The following is a 23,071-nucleotide window of genomic DNA, read 5'->3' on the forward strand; positions in this document are numbered from 1 at the left end:
CTGACAAAGGAAGAGAATACAAAACAGTTTAAATATGACAGACACCTAATTGATTCTGTAGAGTCGTCATTAGATCTCCGGTTTTCATCTGTGCGGCTTGTTGTAGTAGTTTGATGCCCATATATGGAAACAGCACCAGGTGCTATTTCAGATTGTACATATCATGTGAAATGTATCTTAATAATTTTAATAATACTAGGTCGACATTGCATATTGAATAAGTGTAAGGTGGCCTACCATACTATGTAATATTGAATTGTTGAACGAATTCATTTTAATTTCATATGAAACGAGCATTTTACGTACGAGTCTCTTCTGACTTCAAATGGTTATTGTCAAGCTTAATTTAGTATAGGAGCTTTGTAAAGTAAAACATAAAGCCCAAACTTCCATCCGGTCCAACAAGCGTGATTAATGTAAGTTGATAAAACTTGTTTCGCAATTGTTGTAAAATAAATCAAGTTTACATTTTGTAAAGCACCCATACCAGATTATTAGCTTTTTTTTTCTGAACTGTTCACTGATTCAATATAACTGACAAAATATTACTTTCTTTTAATGTACGCTCCAATTGTTTTATTCATTTTTTATTATACAGAGCTATTGTTTTTCTAGATGACCAGCATGAACATTAAAACTGACAATTTCCTTTGTTTCAAAGCGATTAAGTTTAACTAACAATGCTGTAAAAAAATTTTTTATTGATAATGTTATCCAAAATAAGAAGACAAATGTATGGTTTTGTCAACCTCTTATCAACAGACACATAAGGATCTGTCACGAAAACTCTCCACGCGGTATTTAATGACATCGCGAGGTCAAGGTCAAGAAAAAAACCCGATATCGAACAATTGCGCAACCGTACAAGGAAGTCGTTTACGGCCTCAAGATAATCGCAAAAGTCATTACGACTTAATTTGATGTCAACCAGTGATTACAGTGAATATCTGTGATGCGGCTAGTTGGTTGGAACATCTAGCAAAAGATTTAAAACTGTGTAGAGACTGCTTTACAAAATTTAATATGGCGTAGTAATATCTAACAATAATAATCTAAAAAAGAAAAGAAAAGAAAATTCATCTGTAAAAATGTATAGATGTATTATGAAATAATTAATACGATTAAGCTTAGTCAGTGAGTAGATCGAAGTCTCCCACGTAAAAGGTCTAGAGAAACTTAGTTATGAGATCAGTGGACTATGTTCATTGGCATAACTTTCTTTTAAGCTGTGAGGATGAGTGAACTGCCGTATCCGTGCCAGCTACACACATATAACACTGCCTAATACTATTGATACCAGAAAGCATAAAAAACTTGTTTGTTGCTTTAACACAAATGTTCATCATGTTCACTAGTTCAGAATATATAATTCATTCATTCAATAAGCATAACATAGTAACACAAATGACGAAGGAAGACAACTTTCTGACTCGTGCCCTGACCGGGCCCCGAACTCACGATCTACGGCACCCAATCGCCTAGCCAGAAATACCCGCAGCTTATACCGCTGCGCCACATCGGCGCCACTTCGTCATTTGTGTTACTATGTTATATATATATATATATAACTAAGAAATCCGATTGAATTATGGGGTTACTAGATCTAACTACCGCGGCGCTACATTTAAACATTTGCTTAAAGCATTTTGACTCTCCCGTTCCCTTCTGGGTTTCTACAAGTTTCGTCCTTAGCCCCCTCACTGACGAGTCCTAGAGTGACGAAACAGCTATATATATGATGTTCCTAACTTCACTGACCAGTCATAGAGGGACGAAACAGCTGTATGATGTCCGTAACATCACTCACGAGTCCTAAAACACCGAAACAGCTACATGATGTCCCTACCATCACTGACGAGTCCTAGATAAGGAAACAGCTATATGGTGTCCCTAACATCACTGACGAGTCCGAAAAGGACGAAACAGCTATATGATGTCCCTAACATCACTGACGAGTCCTAAAAGATCGAAACAGCTACATGAGGTCCCTAACATCACTGACGAGTCCGAAAAGGACGAAACAGCTGTATGATATCGCTATCATCACTGACGAGTCCTAAAAGATCGAAACAGCTACATGATGTCCCTAACATCACTGACGAGTCCGAAAAGGACGAAACAGCTATATGATGTCCCTAACATCACTGACGAGTCCTAAAAGATCGAAACAGCTACATGATGACCCTAACATCACTGACGAGTCCTAGAAGGACGAAACAGCTCAATGATGTCGCTATCATCACCATACAGCTTCATGATTCAGCATATTTACAGTACCACTATCGCTAGTTAATTAATGTTTAATGTTCCACTGATTTGCGCGTATTGTTCTGTTATTAATAGGGACATTAATGTTTCCGTTATTGGTAAACATAAAACTGCTCGTTGTTGTTCATAAAAATGAAAGGTTTTGGTGTTGTAAATTGTACCTGAAACAGAATTAAAAATTTTAAAAATGGATTGTCAGAAATATTTTAGCTTTTGTTTATAGTTCAGATAATAATCCTGTTCAGTCGTCAAATTGAGTTGTTGCACGAATTATATATATATTATTATTCCGTAGACCCAACACGTTTAGCGATTTTTCGATCGATATTGTGGTAACAGGTGATAGTTATTCTGATTTAAAACGGCGGATACTTTCCTGAAATACTGTTATCACTGATCTTTGGACAAAATGCTGATTCATGACTAATGGGAAACAGCGAAAGTCTTATGTAGCGACCGAATTTGAATAGAAATATTGTATTTATTCTGTGCATTTTAAAATAACAATGAATTTATTTGTTTGTTATTTTAAAATCCACAGCATAAATACAATATTTATATTAAAATAAATAAGTATATAAAATAAATAAATATAACGAAAAGAAATTGCTGTGCTTTTTCGACATTTCAGTTTTCGCATTAAAATGGATGTGCGTTTTTTCTAACATGCACAATATGATGCAGACGGAGAAAAAAACCAAAAACACCTAAAGCCTTTTGTTAATAAGTTCCCTTTGTTGGACACGAAACCAACACATTTATCAATACACAGCAATGGCGACAGGTGTTTGAAACAGTATACTAAGATATCATGTAGTATAAGTCTAATATATCTATCATTTATGTATATTAAGATATTTAGAGGTGTTTAACAGTATTTGCTTCAAAATTCAAGGTAAATATGTAAATCGACTTCATATATTACAACTAGTATTCCAGTATCGGATTATATTATGGCGTTTTGGTAACTGTGTCCGTGAAGAGTATGCATACTAAGTAATGTGATATCGAGGTAAATATTTTACTCTACTTCAATCTTGTCTATGTCAGTTCAGCAAAACGATTGGCTGACAACCCTGGAAAGGACATTTTTGTCAACCAAGATTTTTCATGCTCAGTTAGGTCAAAATGTGCAGTGTAATGCTTATGATTTGCATATATCATGATGGTTGTGTTATTAATTAAAAACGCATAGAAAACAAAAACTAGTGTCAATATATGGGTATGGATAGTTCACAAGGAGTGGAGAGCTAAACTATGGCATGACAGAAGAAAAAACAAACTTGGCTAAATTGCCCTTTTAAGATGACGTATTTACCCATTTAACTATTAAACAAAACCACTTTATTTCTACCTTTATTTAAAGACTTAGCTTCAGGTCACATGTTATCAATAATACTGCATATAGAAAATCCTGATGTCATTAGTTCATTTGATATATTGAATACTAGTTTGATATATGTGAAATCTACTGACATGATCTGTCAATTGGATTAGTGGTTGAGGTAGATAAACTGTGTGCTGGCATTAATTCAAAGACTATTTCCGTAAAGAACAAATGGCTATACAGCTGACACCCGAGTGAAGAGCACATTTACCTGTGAAGTCAATAATAGGTACAATGTCATACCTCATATTCAGGTTAGTTAGGAGAATGACATTATAATGCATTACCAAATATCACAGCATATGAGTTACTTTAAACGTATTATCCTCACAATGACAAAATCTAAACTCGAGTTGAAACGAGAAGGCGTTATAGGGACAGGTTAAACATGAGAATGCCGCACCATAAATATTAAGTAAAATACCAGGTTCTTTGACAGCGTTACTTGTACTTCCTTGCATAAAAAAAACCCCAAATAGGTCAACGGCGTTATCAGACTTTGTGAATAAGTCGCGATAGAGACTGCAATCCTATAGATCTACGTAGAACCCGGATTAAAGGACCCATGCCCATCACTCGTGCAACTCTTAATAATGAGGCATTCTCTGGGATAGCGGACCTACGGTGGAATGTGAATTCCATGTGAGGGTATTACTGCCGGGGAAAGTAAACTATCGAGACTTGAAGGTCGTCTCGTCTCTCACAGAGTTTTGTACGACGGCCCATATACGCCTGGACAATATACACATAAGCAATTGATGTTTGTCCGATGTTTCCAGAAAAATGTGGTCAAAAAACTGCATATGCAGTTGTTTTTTGCCAAGTGTCGGACACATTTCATCGTCAGATTTTGCTTTGCTTTTTGTTTATTTCGACAACGCAGTGTTGGCCCATAACCGCCTTGGCACATTTCGAGCTTTGCTCAGGTAATTAACATACCATTTGATAACTTCCGACTACCTGATGGGGCACAGGTGGCCCATTGAGACAGCCCACTTGACCTTGTAAGCTTAGGTGTAATGTGTGGGTAAAACCATAAGGTACAAAGGTTAAGGAGAGGAAACATAGGCCTGAAAAGATTGTTACACATATATGTAATCCTGTCTTCTGAAATCGCAATTGATATACATGATATAGAACATTAACACAGTTAACGTTTGAATTAAAATATTATTTCAGAATTTTAGTCTACATACATATATAGTTTTGTGTGTAAGAACAAGTTAAACATTTTAGCATAAGCTATACATACATTTTGAATGTTTGTCAAGCCAGTAAGGCCTTTCACAAAATAATAAAATACCGAGAAAAAAACCGCGCGTCTTTTGTTCGGACTCAAAGCGCAGAAAGGTAATATATCTAACATGTGGGAGGGGCGAAACAATTACAAATTGCATTCATGATCGCAATGGGCCACCTGTGCTTCATCAGGCAGTCGGGAGTTATCAAATGGTATGTTAATTACCTGAGCAAAGCTCGAAATGAGCCAAGGCGGTTATGGGCCAACACTGCGTTGTCGAAATAAACAAAAAGCAAAGCAAAATCTGACGATGAAATGTGTCCGACACTTGGCAAAAAACAACTACATATGCAGTTTTTTGACCACATTTTTCTGGAAACCTCGGACAAACATCAATTGCTTATGTGTATATTGTCCAGGCGTATATGGGCCGTCGTAGTTTTGTGAGCAGGAAGAATAAAAACAGTGTGTCCTCATGACAAAGGAGAAATGGAATAAACATTTAATTCAGACGTCATGACATGTCATAAATCAACGTTTCTGCTGACCTGAAAAAACAGAAATGTGTTAGTAGGACGATATCATACAGTTTAGTCAATAAGTCATGTTGCTTTGATTGTTTTTGTTAAGAGTATGATCATAGAATGTACTGGCAAACGTAGATAGAGGAAATATGACATTATTAAAGATATTACAATTCTGATAGGTTGTACATATATGCAATCGCCATTTTGATCGATACCTGGAATCACTAACCAGTCAAGGAAGGTTCAATTATATCCCTCACGACAAGAAAACCCATCGAGAACGTCACCCTTGGATTTCGGGGTGAAAGCTGCTGTATGCTGCAGTATTCCTCATTATTTGGTATAATACTGCATTTACTATGCTCTTATTTGAAGGTACTATTCGCTTGTGTAATTAAAAATGTATGAACTTTCTTAAGATTAAAACAGGTGCTCGATTTGTATTATGTCAGACATCGGTTTCCTATAGGTAAGGAGCTCCTCATCTTATGTTTTCGTAGGAATGCATTACAGAATTCCTATGATTTCACCTTCAATCCACAGGAAAACATTTTCGGATTTCATTGTCGGATTTAAGGAGAATATTTAAGTATAGGAAGTTTGTAATGCTTTCCAACTGGCAACATAAGTTATGGAGTTTGACCCCCTGGGTCCTGTAGAAATGTATGCAGACTGTACATGTAAGTATGCGTATGTAGGTTATCTTATATCTCGGGTACCTGGACATAAATACATGTGTTGCCACATATCACAGTATATGTATCCTGATACTCAAGTTCACCGGTATATCGTCGGGGAAGAGGTCGCCGCACGAGTACATCTTAGGATAAATATTACAACGATCTCGATATAAGGTATTGTTTATATTTAATGATAATGATGTTTTGTGCTCCTTTTTGCTTTGAGCGATTGGAATGACTGAAATGTTAGTTTTTTAAAGCTGGATATGATTGCAATTCCAGATATTGCGTTTTCTTATTGGAAACTGGAAATAATTTAAACTTTTTGGGCCTTTATACACAGTTCTGAAAGTTATTGTATCACAAGATATTGAGTTTGATATTGGGTTTTCTGACGAGAAATTGGAAATTAGTTTTTTTTACCCTATCGGGTGTTTTTCTATTTGAAACTATAGTGTTACAAATCACAAACTTGAACTTCTTTAAAGGGAAAATGATTGAAGGACTGAGTTCTGACATGTTAATTTGCTTGTTTCTGTTTATATGGTGACGGGGTTTGCTAGGGCAAAGAATATTGATTTTAAAAAAAAAAATCTTTTGCAGTAGCATGGCACAAAAGGAGGGCTGTACGGCCATGATCCCTCGGATTTTAACACTCTGTGTTGGGTGTCTCGGCATGATAACAGCCGGGTCTATCTATGCCTTTGGAGCGTATAATGTCGCTGTCAAAAGGCATTTCAACTACACTCAATCCGAAGGTACGTTAAAAAATGGAGATTACTGACATTAAAAAGAAATCGTAATTCTACCTCAAAATCGACCAAAAAAATTGTTTGCAAAGTGTTGTAAAAATCAGCTTCGCGGATTCACACAGTTTGCAAACAATTTTTTTAATACCCCAATGAAACCAATTGACATCAATGCTTAATTGAAAACGTTGAAAGGTGATAAAGTGCATAACGACACAAATATTTAAAAATAGTCATTTTTTCTGAAATATGTGATAATCTTTTTGGCAATGTTTTAACCGAAATAATGGGTTTTCTTTTTTCTTTCATTTCAACACATACAGCATATATATATCAACACTATGTCTGTTGTTTGTTGAATAAAATTTAATGAAATACGTATAGACAGCATTATTCCGAATAAAAAATCTATCGAGTAATATATATATACTGACAAATCATGCCCTGAGATATTTCTACTGTTCTTATTCGACGAAGAAATGCACGAAAAGTAAGTGAGTGCAGTAAGTAAATTCTGCTTAATTTTCAGTGGAAATAATAGCGTCAATGAGTAACTTCGGTATATCATTTGGTATGCCAGCTGGTTTTATGTGTGAGCGCCTTGGAGCCCGCTGGACCTCACTGTCGGCTCTACTGATATCCTGCCTTGGTTTTATGTTGCTATGGAGTACAACGGAAATGAAGGACTACTACGCGCACACCGCGCCACTACAATATCTATATTTCTTCCTGGCAGGTAATTAAAACATAGTTCTGTCATCGTACTAAATGGTCTCAAATTCACTAAATTCAGTCGCATAGATTACCATAGAGCTAAAAATGACGTCGAGATAATTTTGTACTTTATTGTTAAATATTAGAGAGCTACCCAGTTACGTTTGGTTTAAAAGTAAAACTAAATGTTTAGATATCTGGATTACAGTGCGGTACAAGGTGGGTGAGCTTAAACAAAAATAAAATGGCACATACAGTGTAGAAATTAAAATGAATCAAAACCATTAAATGAAAAAAATAAATGTAAAAATAAACCGAATGTGATTATAATAAAAATGTGGCTCTACCGGTTTGCATTAAAAAAACATGGAAGTCATTCTAAACTTAACATGTGAACTTAATGATCGATTGTAGTATCACCATTTTTGTTTGTATATGCATTTAAAATCTGTTATCAGCAGGTGTATCATACATTACGAACCAGGTATGTATCAAAGTCCAGAAAGAGCAGATTGTCAATGATCGGCTCAAAGTTTAATATATATACACATGTGCATAAAAAAGAAAAAGAAAAGAACAAACCTACAAACAAGCAAACAAACAAAAAACAAATACCTATTCCGATAGCAACTGATTTCTCACAAACATGTCTAATAAAAATAACTTTTGATAGAAATACAATATAATGAAATGATTTATTTTAACAGGTTTCGGAGCAATTTTCATGTACATGGCAAGTATGATTACCAATATGAACAACTTCCATCCAAAGCACAGAGGCAAGGTGATCGGTATTCTGGACGCTTCATTCAGCGGCGGACCAGCACTCTTCGCTTTCCTGTTTGGGGAATGTTTCATCAATGGTCATGTCAAGGATGAACAGAATCAGAACCTTAACGGATTTTACCTAATGAGTGCTATATGTTTTGGAGTCGTCGGTCTTATGGGTATTATTGGCCTGAAATCGTATGAAACTGACATCAGTGAAGCTGATATGAGTGCATTAGCATCTAGTACAAGTGTTAACACTGTACACCAGCCAAAGGATATCACTGGCATTGAACTTATCAAAAGGACAGACTTTCATTTCCTTTTCTGGGCTTACTTATTTTGTGCGGGACTGCAGCTGATGTTTCAAAATAATATAGGCGTGTATCTGAAATCGTATCATCTGGAGAACTATACAACATTGTTCACAACCATTAACCCTATAGCGGGCGTGGTTTGTAAATTCCTGGTGGGATATATTTCTGACGTCGTAATAGAAAAAGTGCCTCGTATTGGTCTTCTTCTGTTTTTTAACATTTTACAAACTGCCATCCTGATTCTTTGTATCTTTTTCTCCGACAAACTCTCCATGTTAGTTGTTGCTCTCATTGGAATCGGCTTCTCAAATGGCGCCCTCTGGTGTTTAACGCCTACAATGGTTAGTGAATTTTTTGGACTGAAGTATTTCGGACGAAACTGGGGGAGCATCATATTTGGGAATGCGTTCGGTGGGTTAGGGATACAGCAAATGTTCGGTGCTATATATGATAATAGTATTTCAGTCAAAGGAAAAACGGATTGCTACGGTCTCCATTGCTTTACGTGGAGTTTTGCAGTCGTATCGGTACTAAGCCTTTGCTCCTGTATATTTAATTATGGATTGTTGCAGGGTGAATTTGAAAAACGAAAGTATTTGAAGGAAAATGCTTCAGAGGAAATGCGTTACGGTGACGCCAAAATAGAAGAATCAAAATTGTAAATGTTTTACCTGTCAAAACTATTTAATCTACAAATGTCTACATAATCGGTCAGTTATTCAGTGACCAGTGAGCCCTTGCAATATTACATATGTCACTAGTGTAATATACCAGTGATCGATTTTCATTGGCCTCCCTAATATATAAACAACGGCGCAACAAAAGGACAATCTCCGCTTGATTATGTCTTCCACATTTTGCCTTTAAAACCTGAATGTTTTCTGAGCTATGTGTCAAAATGTAACATAAATTTGTTTTCATTTCGTATGTGATTTTAAGAAACTCGTCTCGAAGTTTTAATTTTTGTTCGGCAGGGCTCGCAAAATATAAACTTTTAAGACTCGTTTGAAATGAAAACTCATCTAAGATCGATAGATAGCCATATTCATATCCTCGGATCAACAGCAAGTGGCTACCTTTTCCTTTTGCAGAACCCCCCCCCCCATTCAACCATGTCATTTCGGATCACGAATAGACTGTTGTTAACGCGTATTGTCTTTTACCGAAAACGTCTATTTATTCCATAATATAATATTCAGAATATCGCTATGAATCACATTTTCATTAACATATGCTCATAATAAGAAGATAACGCTTAATCTTCCGGAACGCACGCCTTATTCTCCATGTAAATTTTCAAGGGACTCCATGCAAATCGACATTTTTCTCATATTTTGCCCCTGTTTTATTGACTTCGAGGCGGCATAATTGTTTCGTCCTTTGCACATTTTCTTACAGTGCGATAAAGTGTTGAAAATAATTTTAAACAAAGGAATCTTTATAACAAGTTTCGTTACGCTGAAGTAGAATAGAAGTATTAACTAGTAACTGTAGTAGCTTACTATTCGGTGTCAATGATGCTAATGTTTTTTTTAGTTAAATTACTTCCAAAATATAAGCTTCTTATCTTTCTACAGAACTAGAACTGGAACCAGAAACAGCTATGAGTTACTCATTCCTTTGTTTGCTTGATGGAATCTTAAGTCCTAGTATTAGTTAGAGTGAGTTTGCTTTAGAAAGAAAAAAGAAAAAAAAAAGAAAAAGTCCTAAGACGAATTCTGGATATAAGGAACTATTTTATCTGGTTCTATGAAATTCGTTATAAACAAATTTAACTGTATATAATAACTTTGTCCCTGCATTCTTTACCAAACATCAACCGAGATGAACAGTGCTTTAGAACTCGTAAACATAGATCTATAGAACATTTTGTACGGTATAGGCTCGGGTGTCGCTAAATCTGTTTCACTATCTATAAGAAGAAAACACCGTTTAATGAGTACAGATATTGTCGCTTTATACGCCTCTTTATAGTCGCGTTCGTCATTGTTTTATTTTACTCCCTGGAATTGTTAAACCATATTTGTTGTTTTTGCTTTGCTTCATAATTTGCTTGAGACAATTGTAAAACGTCGGCAAACAATACGACGATTTTTAAATCATGTTTTAGTTTATGCAAAATAATAAATTGTTTTATAGCAAAATTGAGATTTTGATTTTTACATTTAAAAGTACATCTATTAGGTAAGATAAGATATTGGTACATAAAAGATAGTTTGATTTTGGCTGTGTGAAGTTAGCTCAACATACGACATACGACATACGACATTCAAAACTTCATATCTTGTGTTTTTACCAGCCAACGAGATAATTTTTGAATGTTCAGCGGCTCAACATACGACATACGACATTCAGATTTTGAATGTTCAGCCGCTGAACATACGACATACGACATTCAGAATTTTGATTTTGAATGTTCAGCGGCTCGACCTACGACATACGACATTCAAATTTTGAATGTTCAGCCGCTGAACATACGACATACGACATTCAGATTTTGAATGTTCAGCCGCTGAACATACGACATACGACATTCAAAACTTCATATCTTGTGTTTTTACCAGCCAACGAGGTAACTTTTGAATGTTCAGCGGCTCAACATACGACATACGGCATTCAGATTTTGAATGTTCAGCCGCTGAACATACGACATACGACATTCAGATTTTGATTTTGAATGTTCAGCGGCTCGACATACGACATACGACATTCAAATTTTGAATGTTCAGCCGCTGAACATACGACATACGACATTCAGATTTTGAATGTTCAGCCGCTGAACATACGACATACGACATTCAAAACTTCATATCTTGTGTTTGTACCAGCCAACGAGGTAACTTTTGAATGTTCAGCGGCTCAACATACGACATACGACATTCAGATTTTGAATGTTCAGCCGCTGAACATACGACATTCAGATTTTGATTTTGAATGTTCAGAGGCTCGACATACGACATACGACATTCAAATTTTGAATGTTCAGCCGCTGAACATACGACATACGACATTCAGATTTTGATTTTGAATGTTCAGCGGCTCGACATACGATATACGACATTCAGATTTTGAATGTTCAGCCGCTGAACATACGACATACGACATTCAAATTTTGAATGTTCAGCCGCTGAACATACGACATACGACATTCAGATTTTGATTTTGAATGTTCAGTGGCTCGTCATACGACATACGACATTCAAATTTTGAATGTTCAGCCGCTGAACATACGACATACGACATTCAGATTTTGAATGTTCAGCCGCTGAACATACGACATACGACATTCAGATTTTGATTTTGAATGTCCAGCGGCTCGACATACGACATACGACATTCAGATTTTGAATGTTCAGCCGCTGAACATACGACATTCAGATTTTGATTTTGAATGTTCAGCGGCTCGACATACGACATACGACATTCAAATTTTGAATGTTCAGCCGCTGAACATACGACATACGACATTCAAATTTTGAATGTTCAGCGGGTTTTAGCTGCGGGAGTTTTGCTGTAAATGCTCAGCCAGCCAACGAGATCTGGCAAACCGTTAAACGTTCATATCTTGTGTTTTTACCAGCCAACGAGGTATATTTTGAATGTTCAGCGGCTCAACATATGACATACGACATTCAAATATTGAATGTTCGGCCGCTGAACATACGACATACGACATTCAAAACTTCATATCTTGTGTTTTTACCAGCCAACGAGGTAACTTTTGAATGTTCAGCGTCTCAACATACGACATACGACATTCAGATTTTGAATGTTCAGCCGCTGAACATACGACATACGACATTCAGATTTTGATTTTGAATGTTTAGCGGCTCGACCTACGACATACGACATTCAAATTTTGAATGTTCAGCCGCTGAACATACGACATACGACATTCAGATTTTGAATGTTTAGCCGCTGAACATACGACATACGACATTCAGATTTTGATTTTGAATGTCCAGCGGCTCGACATACGACATACGACATTCAAATTTTGAATGTTCAGCCGCTGAACATACGACATACGACATTCATATTTTGAATGTTCAGCCGCTGAACATACGACATACGACATTCAAATTTTGAATGTTCAGCCGCTGAACATACGACATACGACATTCAAATTTTTAATGTTCAGCAGGTTTTAGCTGCGGGAGTTTTGCTGTAAATGCTCAGCCAGCCAACGAGATCCGGCAAACCGTTTAAAACGTTCATATCTTGTGTTTTTACCAGCCAACGAGGTATATTGTGAATGTTCAGCGGCTCAACATACGACATACGACATTCAGATTTTGAATGTTCAGCCGCTGAACATACGACATACGACATTCAGATTTTGATTTTGAATGTTCAGCGGCTCGACAAACGACATACGACATTCAGATTTTGAATGTTCAGCCGCTGAACATACGACATACGACATTCAAAACTTCATATCTTGTGTTTTTACCAGCCAACGAGGTAACTTTTGAATGTTCAGCCGCTGAACATACGACATACGACATTCAGATTTTGAATGTCGTATGTCGTATGTTCAGCGGCTGAACATTCAAAATTTGAATGTCGTATGTCGTATGTCGAGCCGCTGGACATTCAAAATCAAAATCTGAATGTCGTATGTCGTATGTTCAGCGGCTGAACATTCAAAATCTGAATGTCGTATGTCGTATGTTCAGCGGCTGAACATTCAAAATTTGAATGTCGTATGTCGTATGTCGAGCCGCTGAACATTCAAAATCAAAATCTGAATGTCGTATGTCGTATGTTCAGCGGCTGAACATTCAAAAGTTACCTCGTTGGCTGGTAAAAACACAAGATATGAAGTTTTGAATGTCGTATGTCGTATGTTCAGCGGCTGAACATTCAAAATCTGAATGTCGTATGTCGTATGTTCAGCGGCTGAACATTCAAAAGTCACCTCGTTGGCTGGTACAAACACAAGATATGAAGTTTTGAATGTCGTATGTCGTATGTTCAGCGGCTGAACATTCAAAATCTGAATGTCGTATGTCGTATGTTGAGCCGCTGAACATTCAAAAGTTACCTCGTTGGCTGGTACAAACACAAGATATGAAGTTTTGAATGTCGTATGTCGTATGTTCAGCGGCTGAACATTCAAAATCTGAATGCCGTATGTCGTATGTTGAGCCGCTGAACATTCAAAAGTTACCTCGTTGGCTGGTACAAACACAAGATATGAAGTTTTGAATGTCGTATGTCGTATGTTCAGCGGCTGAACATTCAAAATCTGAATGTCGTATGTCGTATGTTCAGCGGCTGAACATTCAAAATTTGAATGTCGTATGTCGTATGTCGATCCGCTGAACATTCAAAATCAAAATCTGAATGTCGTATGTCGTATGTTCAGCGGCTGAACATTCAAAATCTGAATGTCGTATGTCGTATGTTCAGCGGCTGAACATTCAAAATTTGAATGTCGTATGTCGTATGTCGAGCCGCTGAACATTCAAAATCAAAATCTGAATGTCGTATGTCGTATGTTCAGCGGCTGAACATTCAAAATCTGAATGCCGTATGTCGTATGTTGAGCCGCTGAACATTCAAAAGTTACCTCGTTGGCTGGTACAAACACAAGATATGAAGTTTTGAATGTCGTATGTCGTATGTTCAGCGGCTAAACATTCAAAATCTGAATGTCGTATGTCGTATGTTCAGCGGCTGAACATTCAAAATTTGAATGTCGTATGTCGTATGTTGAGCCGCTGAACATTCAAAAATTATCTCGTTGGCTGGTAAAAACACAAGATATGAAGTTTTGAATGTCGTATGTCGTATGTCGTATGTTGAGCTAACTTCACACAGCCTTTGATTTTTGCATTTAAAGGCTCATCTACAATTAAGGACAATTCTACGATAAAGGATTGACCTATGGGTTATGAAAAAGAATGTATATAACAAAAATATAATAAGAGAAGTACTATACGGATTGTATACATACACACAACATATGAGCATCCTTAAGTGTATATTGTAATGGATTAACTGTATCATATAGCTGGTTCATTCTTCTAGGACACATCAGTAATGCTAAGGGCCTATAGTGTTTACACCTAGGAGGCGACTTGGGGAAACTCAAACTAGATCAAAAGAATGACCAAAATCGAATGGAGAATGCAGAAGATTAATTAGATTAAATTGAAAATTAATTTGGAGTCGATATATCGACTACACAAATGTTCAGGTGACTGATATATCCTCATTAACAAAGCTGTGATCATGAACAGCACTGTTTGGTGATAACACAAAGAAAGCCTATCCGGTTTGACTCGGCTATATCATGTGGAATGCGTAACGGTTTTCTCTAATTCGGGACATGTGTATCCTCTAGTGTGGAAATGAAGAAACTGGCAGACCAGGTACTGTTAGCGATACAACAACTAACTTGTTCAGGTGTGAATTTCAGGTAATATTTTCTGTAGCCCTCAGGTAATTGCTTTCAACAGCTAGATGTATAATGACCAACATGTATATATAATATTTTCATTCACGGAATCAGTAAGTAAAAATTTCGTTTTCACCTATTTGACAAGAGTTTTGTAACATAGCTGTGAAAGCTTTCTTTTATCTTTTATTTTCCAGATGAAGATATGTACATTTATAGTATTTTGTGTAAATAATGACACAATTATTATTATAATTAATCATGTTGATCATTTATGAGACCTAATAATATCAAACAAATATTTGTAGATTGAAGTGTATTATGTTTGTCTGATATATAGAAGGACGATACAGCTGTTGTATGATTAGTATTCCTCATTATGTAATATATACTGTATTTGTACATCCTTATTTAAGGTACTATTCACTTACCAGGTATGTGCCTTTGCAGAATTTAAACATTAGTTAACGTTCTTAAAATTAAAACCGATGATTAATTTGTATTATGTCAGGCATCGGTTTCGTCAACGGTCCAAATTTTCCCGTAGGAATGCATTCCTTAGCTAAGATTTTCACCTAAAATCCATAGGAGCATTAATGGATTTAATGGTAAAATTTAAGCATAGGAATTTCGTAATGGTTTTCAATGGGGAATAATACGTTAAGGAGTTTCTTTAAGGTACGGAATATTAGGGGGCTGATTTAGTATAATGTTTAATATCCATTGGACTTGCACTATATCACTTTTTTACATAGAAAGGTATGTGAATATGGGTAAAAGTTTGCTATTTGATAACGTCGGTTCCCTTTGACATGACATCTTCCTCAGATGCAAAAGGCATTGTGGACGTGATGCCTGGGTCCTGTATGGAGAGATACAGACTATACCTGTACATATGTAGGTTATCTTCTGTACCCAGTACCAGGACATAAATACAGCTGTTGACACATATCACAGTGTAGGTGTCCTGATACGCCAGTTCACTGGTTTATCGTCGGACAGGAGGGTGCTACACGAATACATATAAGGAGAGAAAATTACAACGATCTCGAAGGTATTGTCGATATCTAATGACTAGTTTTATTTTTCTGAACATCTCGATTTCATTAACGACATACAGGACGGACCCATATGTTGCAAAAAAAAATATAGAATGCTGTATATTTCGGAATTATTATCGATGGTGTCGATGTGTCTCAGCTCGTATTTAATCATATATTTCTGGTTATTCTCTTTCATTTTGAAGCCATGTTCTGTATTTCTGTAGCGCTAACTAGTCTAAGATAAAACGGATTATAATGAATCGTTAGAAGTTGACCCTATATGAACTTCAATGTGTTCATCTAGTTTTAGTAATATTGTAATTATAGCTAATGATCTGTGAATAATTGTAACATATTGATATTGATGATGAGAAACTGGAAATTAGTTTTGTTTATTTATCATTGAGTGTGTTTGTATAGGAAACTGGAAACAATAGTGTTACAAAAACAAACTTGAATTTCTATGAAAGGAAATGGAAATGATTGCAAATTGAAAGATCGGGGTTTCTGACAAGTTTATTAGCTTTTCAATCTTTAAACGTCCTCGTAACAGTCATGGTCATATGGAAACGGGTTTGCTAAGGCAAAGAATATGTAGGCTTTCATCTTTTGCAGTAGCATGGCACAACACAAAGGTTGTACGGCCATGATCCCTCGGATTTTAACACTCTGTGTTGGGTGTCTAGGCATGATAACAGCCGGTTCTATCTATGCCTTTGGAGCGTATAATGTTGCCGTCAAAAAGCACTTCAACTACACTCAATCCGAAGGTATGTTAAAAAGGACTATATAGATTACTTCCATTAAAAGAAAACCATAATTTTACCTCAAACTCGACCAAACGATGACAAAATACGAATAAAAGTATAGGTTTGTATGGAGATCCTTGAAAGGAGAGTGTTCCGAAAGGGTAAGTGTGCTTTGCTTCATCGACGACACCAACATACAAATCCGGGCTACATCGACGACACCAACATACAAATCTGGGCTACATCGACGACACCAACATACAAATCTGGGCTACATCGACGACACCAACATACAAATCTGGGCTATATCACATTTTCCAAAAAGTTTATAGGTTATAATAGCTGTTTAAATGTAAATATATATTCAAACGTGGTACTTTTCCCAATGTATATGTGTTTTTTCTAGTTTTATTGATACATTATATAGATATATTCATATATATATTAGTATGATTAAGTATACTTTTAATCTCTTTATATATGTGAAGTATACAAGGTTTGCCAATGATTGTAAAATATACAACACAATTCATGTAGTATGTATGTATATAAATGTTACAGTCACCCTCTATGACAATATTGCCTGCGAAAGGAAAATAATGTATATCCAAATAAAACAGTGGTTACCTAATACCTATGATGTGTATCGAAGAAAGGTGATAGAGTGCATAACGACATATTACCATACTGATATATACATACATGTAGTGATAAGTTTTATCTTCAGTGACCTATGTTATGCATGTCATGGTGTTCTATCAGTAAATCGTATTTATGTGTATTATCGTCTTACTGAAATACACTAACGAATTCAATTATTTGTTCACACTAAAATCATGGTAAATTTATTTGGCATTCCAAATCTTTCCAGCCATTTTCATATATATATATATATATATATATGTATGTATTCATCACAGTACAACTACGACAGAAAATTCAAATCTTTATCTTCGGATCACCAACACATAGTGCATATGATACATTGTGTTCATTATTTGATATATAACATAGTAACACAACTGACGAAGGAAGACAACTTTTTGACTCGTGCCCTGACCGGGCCTCGAAGTCACGATCTACGGCACCCAATCGCCCAGCCAGAAATACCCACAGCTTCTTAAAAAAGAACGTTTCAATGACGCAGTGATGGTCGGCTCGATATCCTGACATGATCATAGTGAAAGTCGTCTATTAGCTGATATTAATATATGGATGCGAATTGTACACACATTATAAATATTCATCACAGTACAACTACGACAGAAAATTCAAATCTTTATCTTCGGATCACTAACACATAATGCATATGATACATTGAGTTAATCATTTAATATATAACATAGTAACACAACTGACGAAGAAAGACAACTCAGGATCTACGGATGTGGCGCAGTGGTATAAGCTGCGGTATTTCTGGCTGGGCGATTGGGTGCCGTAGAGGGTGAGTTCGAGGCCCGGTCTTCTTTGGTCTTTTATGTTGCTATGTTGTACTATGTTACTATGTATATATAATCTTTTTGCTATTTTTTGTTCAGAAAACATATTTCATATATACGACAAATACATGACCACACCATGTCTGTCGTTTGTAAATAAAAAATCTTATGAAAAACAAACATCACTATATATTTGATAAGAAAAAAAACTAAAAACAAACTATCGAGTAATAGAAATATTCATTGAAAAATACTGCATATTCAGTGATTCACAAATGTCTGAAGTTGAGTAGGTTTGTATTTTTACTCAACGAAGAAATGCATGAAAAGGAACAAAGTACGACTGCATTAAATTCTGCTTAATTTTCAGTGGAAACAATAGCTTCAATGAGTAACTTTGGTATATCATTTGGTATTCCTGCTGGTTTTATGTGTGAGCGCCTTGGAGCCCGCTGGACCTCACTGTCGGCTCTACTGATATCCTGTCTTGGCTTTATGTTGCTATGGAGTACAACGGAAATGAAGGATTACTACGCGCACACCGCGCCACTGCAATATCTATATTTCTTCCTGGCAGGTAATTAAAACATAGTTCTCTCATCATTCAAAATCGACTCAAATTCACTGTAATTCACTCAAATATATTACCATGAAGCTAAAAATGACGTCTAGATAATTTTTTGTAATTGATTAATTTTTAATATTTCGCTGACCATACGTTACATTAAGAAACTGTGTTTTTAAGTAAATTGTTACTAAACCCGGTGCTGGAGGGAAAGCACCCGATATAAAAATAGCTATCGGGTGTGACTGTCTAATACTGTCATTTTGTCCATATGGTGTATATATTGTATAACATGAAATTTTAGTGTGTATTTTCTTTCGTGGTTTTGAGCTTTCTAATTATTTCATGGGTACCAACTTCCGTAGTAAGCCGATACAACAATGATATGATAATACATACAACAATATGCACTGTTATTGTATTAGTTGTGTCATAACAATTAAAACAACAACAGTTTATACACAAGGAATGCTTCTTGCTATACAGTATACAAATACAATAAAAATATAAATGTGCATAATCAGTACTCTATTGTCTCAAAAGGTGGCGTCAACATATGTGGAGACTTAGCATTAGCATCGGCCCCAAAATATGTTAAATACAAAAAGGTATGGGTATGAGAAGATTAAATCTGGAAAAGTTTGTTTCAGAATTAATTCTGTGAAAAATGGGACCTCCTTGACTAACACCTGTGTCGCTGTTAAGAGGTGCTGCGTTATAACCCCCCCCCCCCCCCCCCCCCCCCCCCCAGAGTATTATATTGTACAAGTGTTGGCTACAGCAAGTTATAGAATTAGTGTGTTGTCCAATTGGCTTTAAGGATTATACAAGATATACACTATAATAACACCTTTCAAAAAAAATTTGTCCTCCTCAGTGTTGCTCAAGGCCTAAATGTGAAGTGGTATTTTCAGTTAATATTAGTTAAAAAGAAAACTAAATTTGTAAATTTGTAGATTATATAGAGTACAAGGTGGATGAACTCTACATAAATAAATTGGCTAATACAGCTTAGAAATAATTTTATTAGCACAAATGAACAAATAAATAAATAAACCGAGTCTGATTATGTTAAAGATGCGGCTCTACCAGTTAGCAATGAAAACAAAATCATAAGGAAATAATTCAAAACCATTTAACATGTGAGCTTTATTATACTACTGTATAGCGCCAAGAATCTTCGGCCTTATATTATTTTAAAATCTGTATTACGAACCTGGCAAGGTTAATAATCCGTTCACAATTTCTATGTACAATGTGTTCACATGTGCGATATCAAAAATTGCGATAATGAGTAGCTTCTCAAAGACATGTTACATTAAACAACTTTTGATAAAAATACAATTTAACGAAATAATTTATTTTAACAGGTTTCGGAGCAATTTTCATGTACATGGCAAGTATGATTACCAATATAAACAACTTCCATCCAAAGCACAGAGGCAAGGTGATCGGTATTCTGGATGCTTCATTCAGCGGCGGACCAGCACTCTTCGCTTTCCTGTTTGGGGAATGTTTCATTAATGGTCATGTCAAGGATGAACAGAATCAGAACCTTAACGGATTTTACCTAATGAGTGCTATATGTTTTGGAGTCGTCGGTCTTATGGGTATCATTGGCCTGAAATCGTATGAAACTGACATCAGTGAAACCGATCTGAACTCATTAATATCTAGTCCAAGTGTTAACACTGTACACCAGCCAAAGGATATCACTGGCATTGAACTAATCAAAAGGACAGACTTTCATTTCCTTTTTTGGGCTTACTTATTTTGTGCGGGACTGCAGCTGATGTTTCAGAATAATATAGGCGTGTATCTGAAATCGTATAATCTGGAGAACTATACAACATTGTTCACAACCATTAACCCTATAGCGGGCGTGGTTTGTAAATTCCTGGTGGGATATATTTCTGACATTGTAATAGAAAAAGTGCCTCGTGTTGGTCTTCTTCTGTTTTTCAACATTATACAAACCGCCATCCTGATTCTTTGTATCTTTTTTTCCGACAAACTTGTCATGCTGGTCGTAGTTTTAATTGGAATCGGCTTCTCAAATGGCGCCCTCTGGTGTTTAACGCCTACAATGGTTAGTGAATTTTTTGGGCTGAAGTATTTCGGACGAAACTGGGGAACCATCATATTTGGAAACGCGTTCGGTGGGTTAGGGATACAGCAGATGTTTGGTGTTATATATGATAATAGTATTTCTATCAAAGGGATGAAAGATTGCTACGGTCTTCATTGCTTTACTTGGAGTTTTGCATTCGTATCAGTACTAAGCTTTTGCTCCTGTATATTTAATTATGGATTGTTGCAGGGTGAATTTGAAAAACGAAAGTATTTGAAGGAAAATTCTTCAGAGGAAATGCGTTACGTTGACGCTAGAAAACAAGAAGCAATTTAGTAAATGTTTACCTGTCAAAACTTAAAATCTATATCAACTACATATGTCTCTATCACATTATCGGCCTGTTATTCAGTGACTTCGGCCGTGTATTATTATCACTAGTGTAATACACCAGTGACAATGTCTCTCCGCTTGATGATGTCTTCCATTATGTCGGTATTATTTGGCTATTTTATTATCGTGCGATAAAGTGTCAATTTAAAGAAAGAATCTTTGGAACAAGTTTAGTTACGCTGACGTAGAATATTATTAATAACTAGTTACCGAAGTGGCTCATTTATGCTATTTTTTCAGTTAAATTACTATATATCAACTTCTTACCTATAAGGTAGCTACTACTCATTCCTATGTTTGCCTGAAGGCATATGAAGGTCTACTCGTAGTATTAATCAGATTGAATATGCTGATGAAAAAGATAAAATAAAACAAAGTATTCCTGAGATGAACACGTTTGATATTAAGTTATTTTATATGCCTATTATGAAGTTGATTAAAATCCCTTATTTCATGCAATTTTATTTAACCCTTTAACGAAGTATGTATATAAGAAACTATTTCCGCTGATCCTATGGAATTCGTTATAAACAAATTTTATTGTATATCAAAACATGGCTTCTTAATTAAAAACAACTATAACTGTTAGATCGTTGTTGGAAAATGGTATGAGGAGTAAAGTTTTTTAAATGTATTTCCCTTTAGTTACGAGAATCCAAGGTGTCCGCAACAGTATTTTGAAACATGTAAACATATATTTATAGAACAAATTGTACGTATAGGCTCGGTGACCGCTATATCTTAAACCTATTTCACTATTTATAAGAAGAATGCACCGTTTAATGAGAGTGAAATCTACAGATAGAGTCGCTTTAAATTCGCGTTTCTCATAGCGACTCCATTGTTTTATTTCACTTCCTGTAATTGTTAAACCATATTTGTTGTTTTGCTTTGCTTCATTAATATGCTCAATATACAGACAGTTGTGAAACGTCAATAATTAAGATTGGTAATGTTTTTTTAAAGACGTTTTTCAAATATATGTTTTAGTTTATGTAAAATAATAAATTGTTTTATGAAAAAATACGGTTTTGAATTTTTGCATTTAAATGTTCATCTAAAATTAAGAACAACTTTACGATAAAGAATTGACCGTTGAATAATGAAGGAGAATGTATATCGTAGTGTATGCAATTTTGACACGTCTTTGATGATAGAAAATAGAAATATTTCCAGTATTGAATAAATAATAAGATATATTAAAGAGAAGTACTGTACGGATTGAACAAATACACACAAAGATATGACCATCCTTCAATAAAAATTGAGTGTAGAGGTAAAAATGAATTAAACTGCATCCTATATCTGGTTCATTCTTGTTGGACACATCAGTAATGCTAAGGGTCTAAAGCGTTAACACCTAGGAGGCGACTTGGGAAACTAAATCTAGATCAAAAGAATCATCAACATGGAATGGAGAATGCAGAAGATTAATTAGATTAAATTGATAATTACAAAATGTCAAGGGGATTGAGATATATCCTTATAAACGTAGCTTTCATCCTTGACAGCACTGGTTGTGATAACACCAAGAAAGAATGTCAATTTGGTTTTACCCAGATAGATTATGTGGAATACGTCACGATTTTCTCTTACGCAGGACATGTGTAACCATTCTTAAATCACCAGTGTGAAAAAATTAGTGTGGAAATAAGGTGCATTGGTGAACCAGGTTCTTATTCTTCCACTGCGGAGAAATGATGATAGCGATACAACAACTAACTTGTTCAGGTGTGACATTGTTTGATGGTTTTA

At 35.6% G+C, this 23,071-nt stretch overlaps 2 protein-coding genes across 2 annotated transcripts; both read left to right on the forward strand.

The window, feature by feature from the left end:
* Positions 1 to 6,187: 6,187 nt before the first annotated feature.
* LOC117345353 (probable transporter MCH1) lies at positions 6,188 to 10,353 on the forward strand. The gene is made up of 4 exons (XM_033908425.1): positions 6,188 to 6,276; positions 6,706 to 6,860; positions 7,381 to 7,587; positions 8,273 to 10,353. Exons 2-4 carry the CDS (start codon positions 6,710 to 6,712, stop codon positions 9,310 to 9,312), a joined length of 1,398 nt encoding a protein of 465 aa, XP_033764316.1. The 5' UTR covers positions 6,188 to 6,276; positions 6,706 to 6,709; the 3' UTR covers positions 9,313 to 10,353.
* A 5,515-nt stretch (positions 10,354 to 15,868) lies between these two features.
* Positions 15,869 to 22,276, forward strand: LOC117345354 (probable transporter MCH1). Its single transcript, XM_033908426.1, has 4 exons — positions 15,869 to 16,110; positions 16,715 to 16,869; positions 18,658 to 18,864; positions 20,223 to 22,276. The coding sequence occupies exons 2-4, from the start codon at positions 16,719 to 16,721 to the stop codon at positions 21,257 to 21,259; spliced, it is 1,395 nt and encodes a 464-aa protein (XP_033764317.1). The 5' UTR covers positions 15,869 to 16,110; positions 16,715 to 16,718; the 3' UTR covers positions 21,260 to 22,276.
* The last annotated feature ends 795 nt before the right edge of the window (positions 22,277 to 23,071 follow it).

The sequence above is a fragment of the Pecten maximus genome, chromosome 16 (assembly GCF_902652985.1).
Source record: "Pecten maximus chromosome 16, xPecMax1.1, whole genome shotgun sequence".
Classification (NCBI taxonomy): Eukaryota; Metazoa; Mollusca; class Bivalvia; order Pectinida; family Pectinidae; genus Pecten; species Pecten maximus.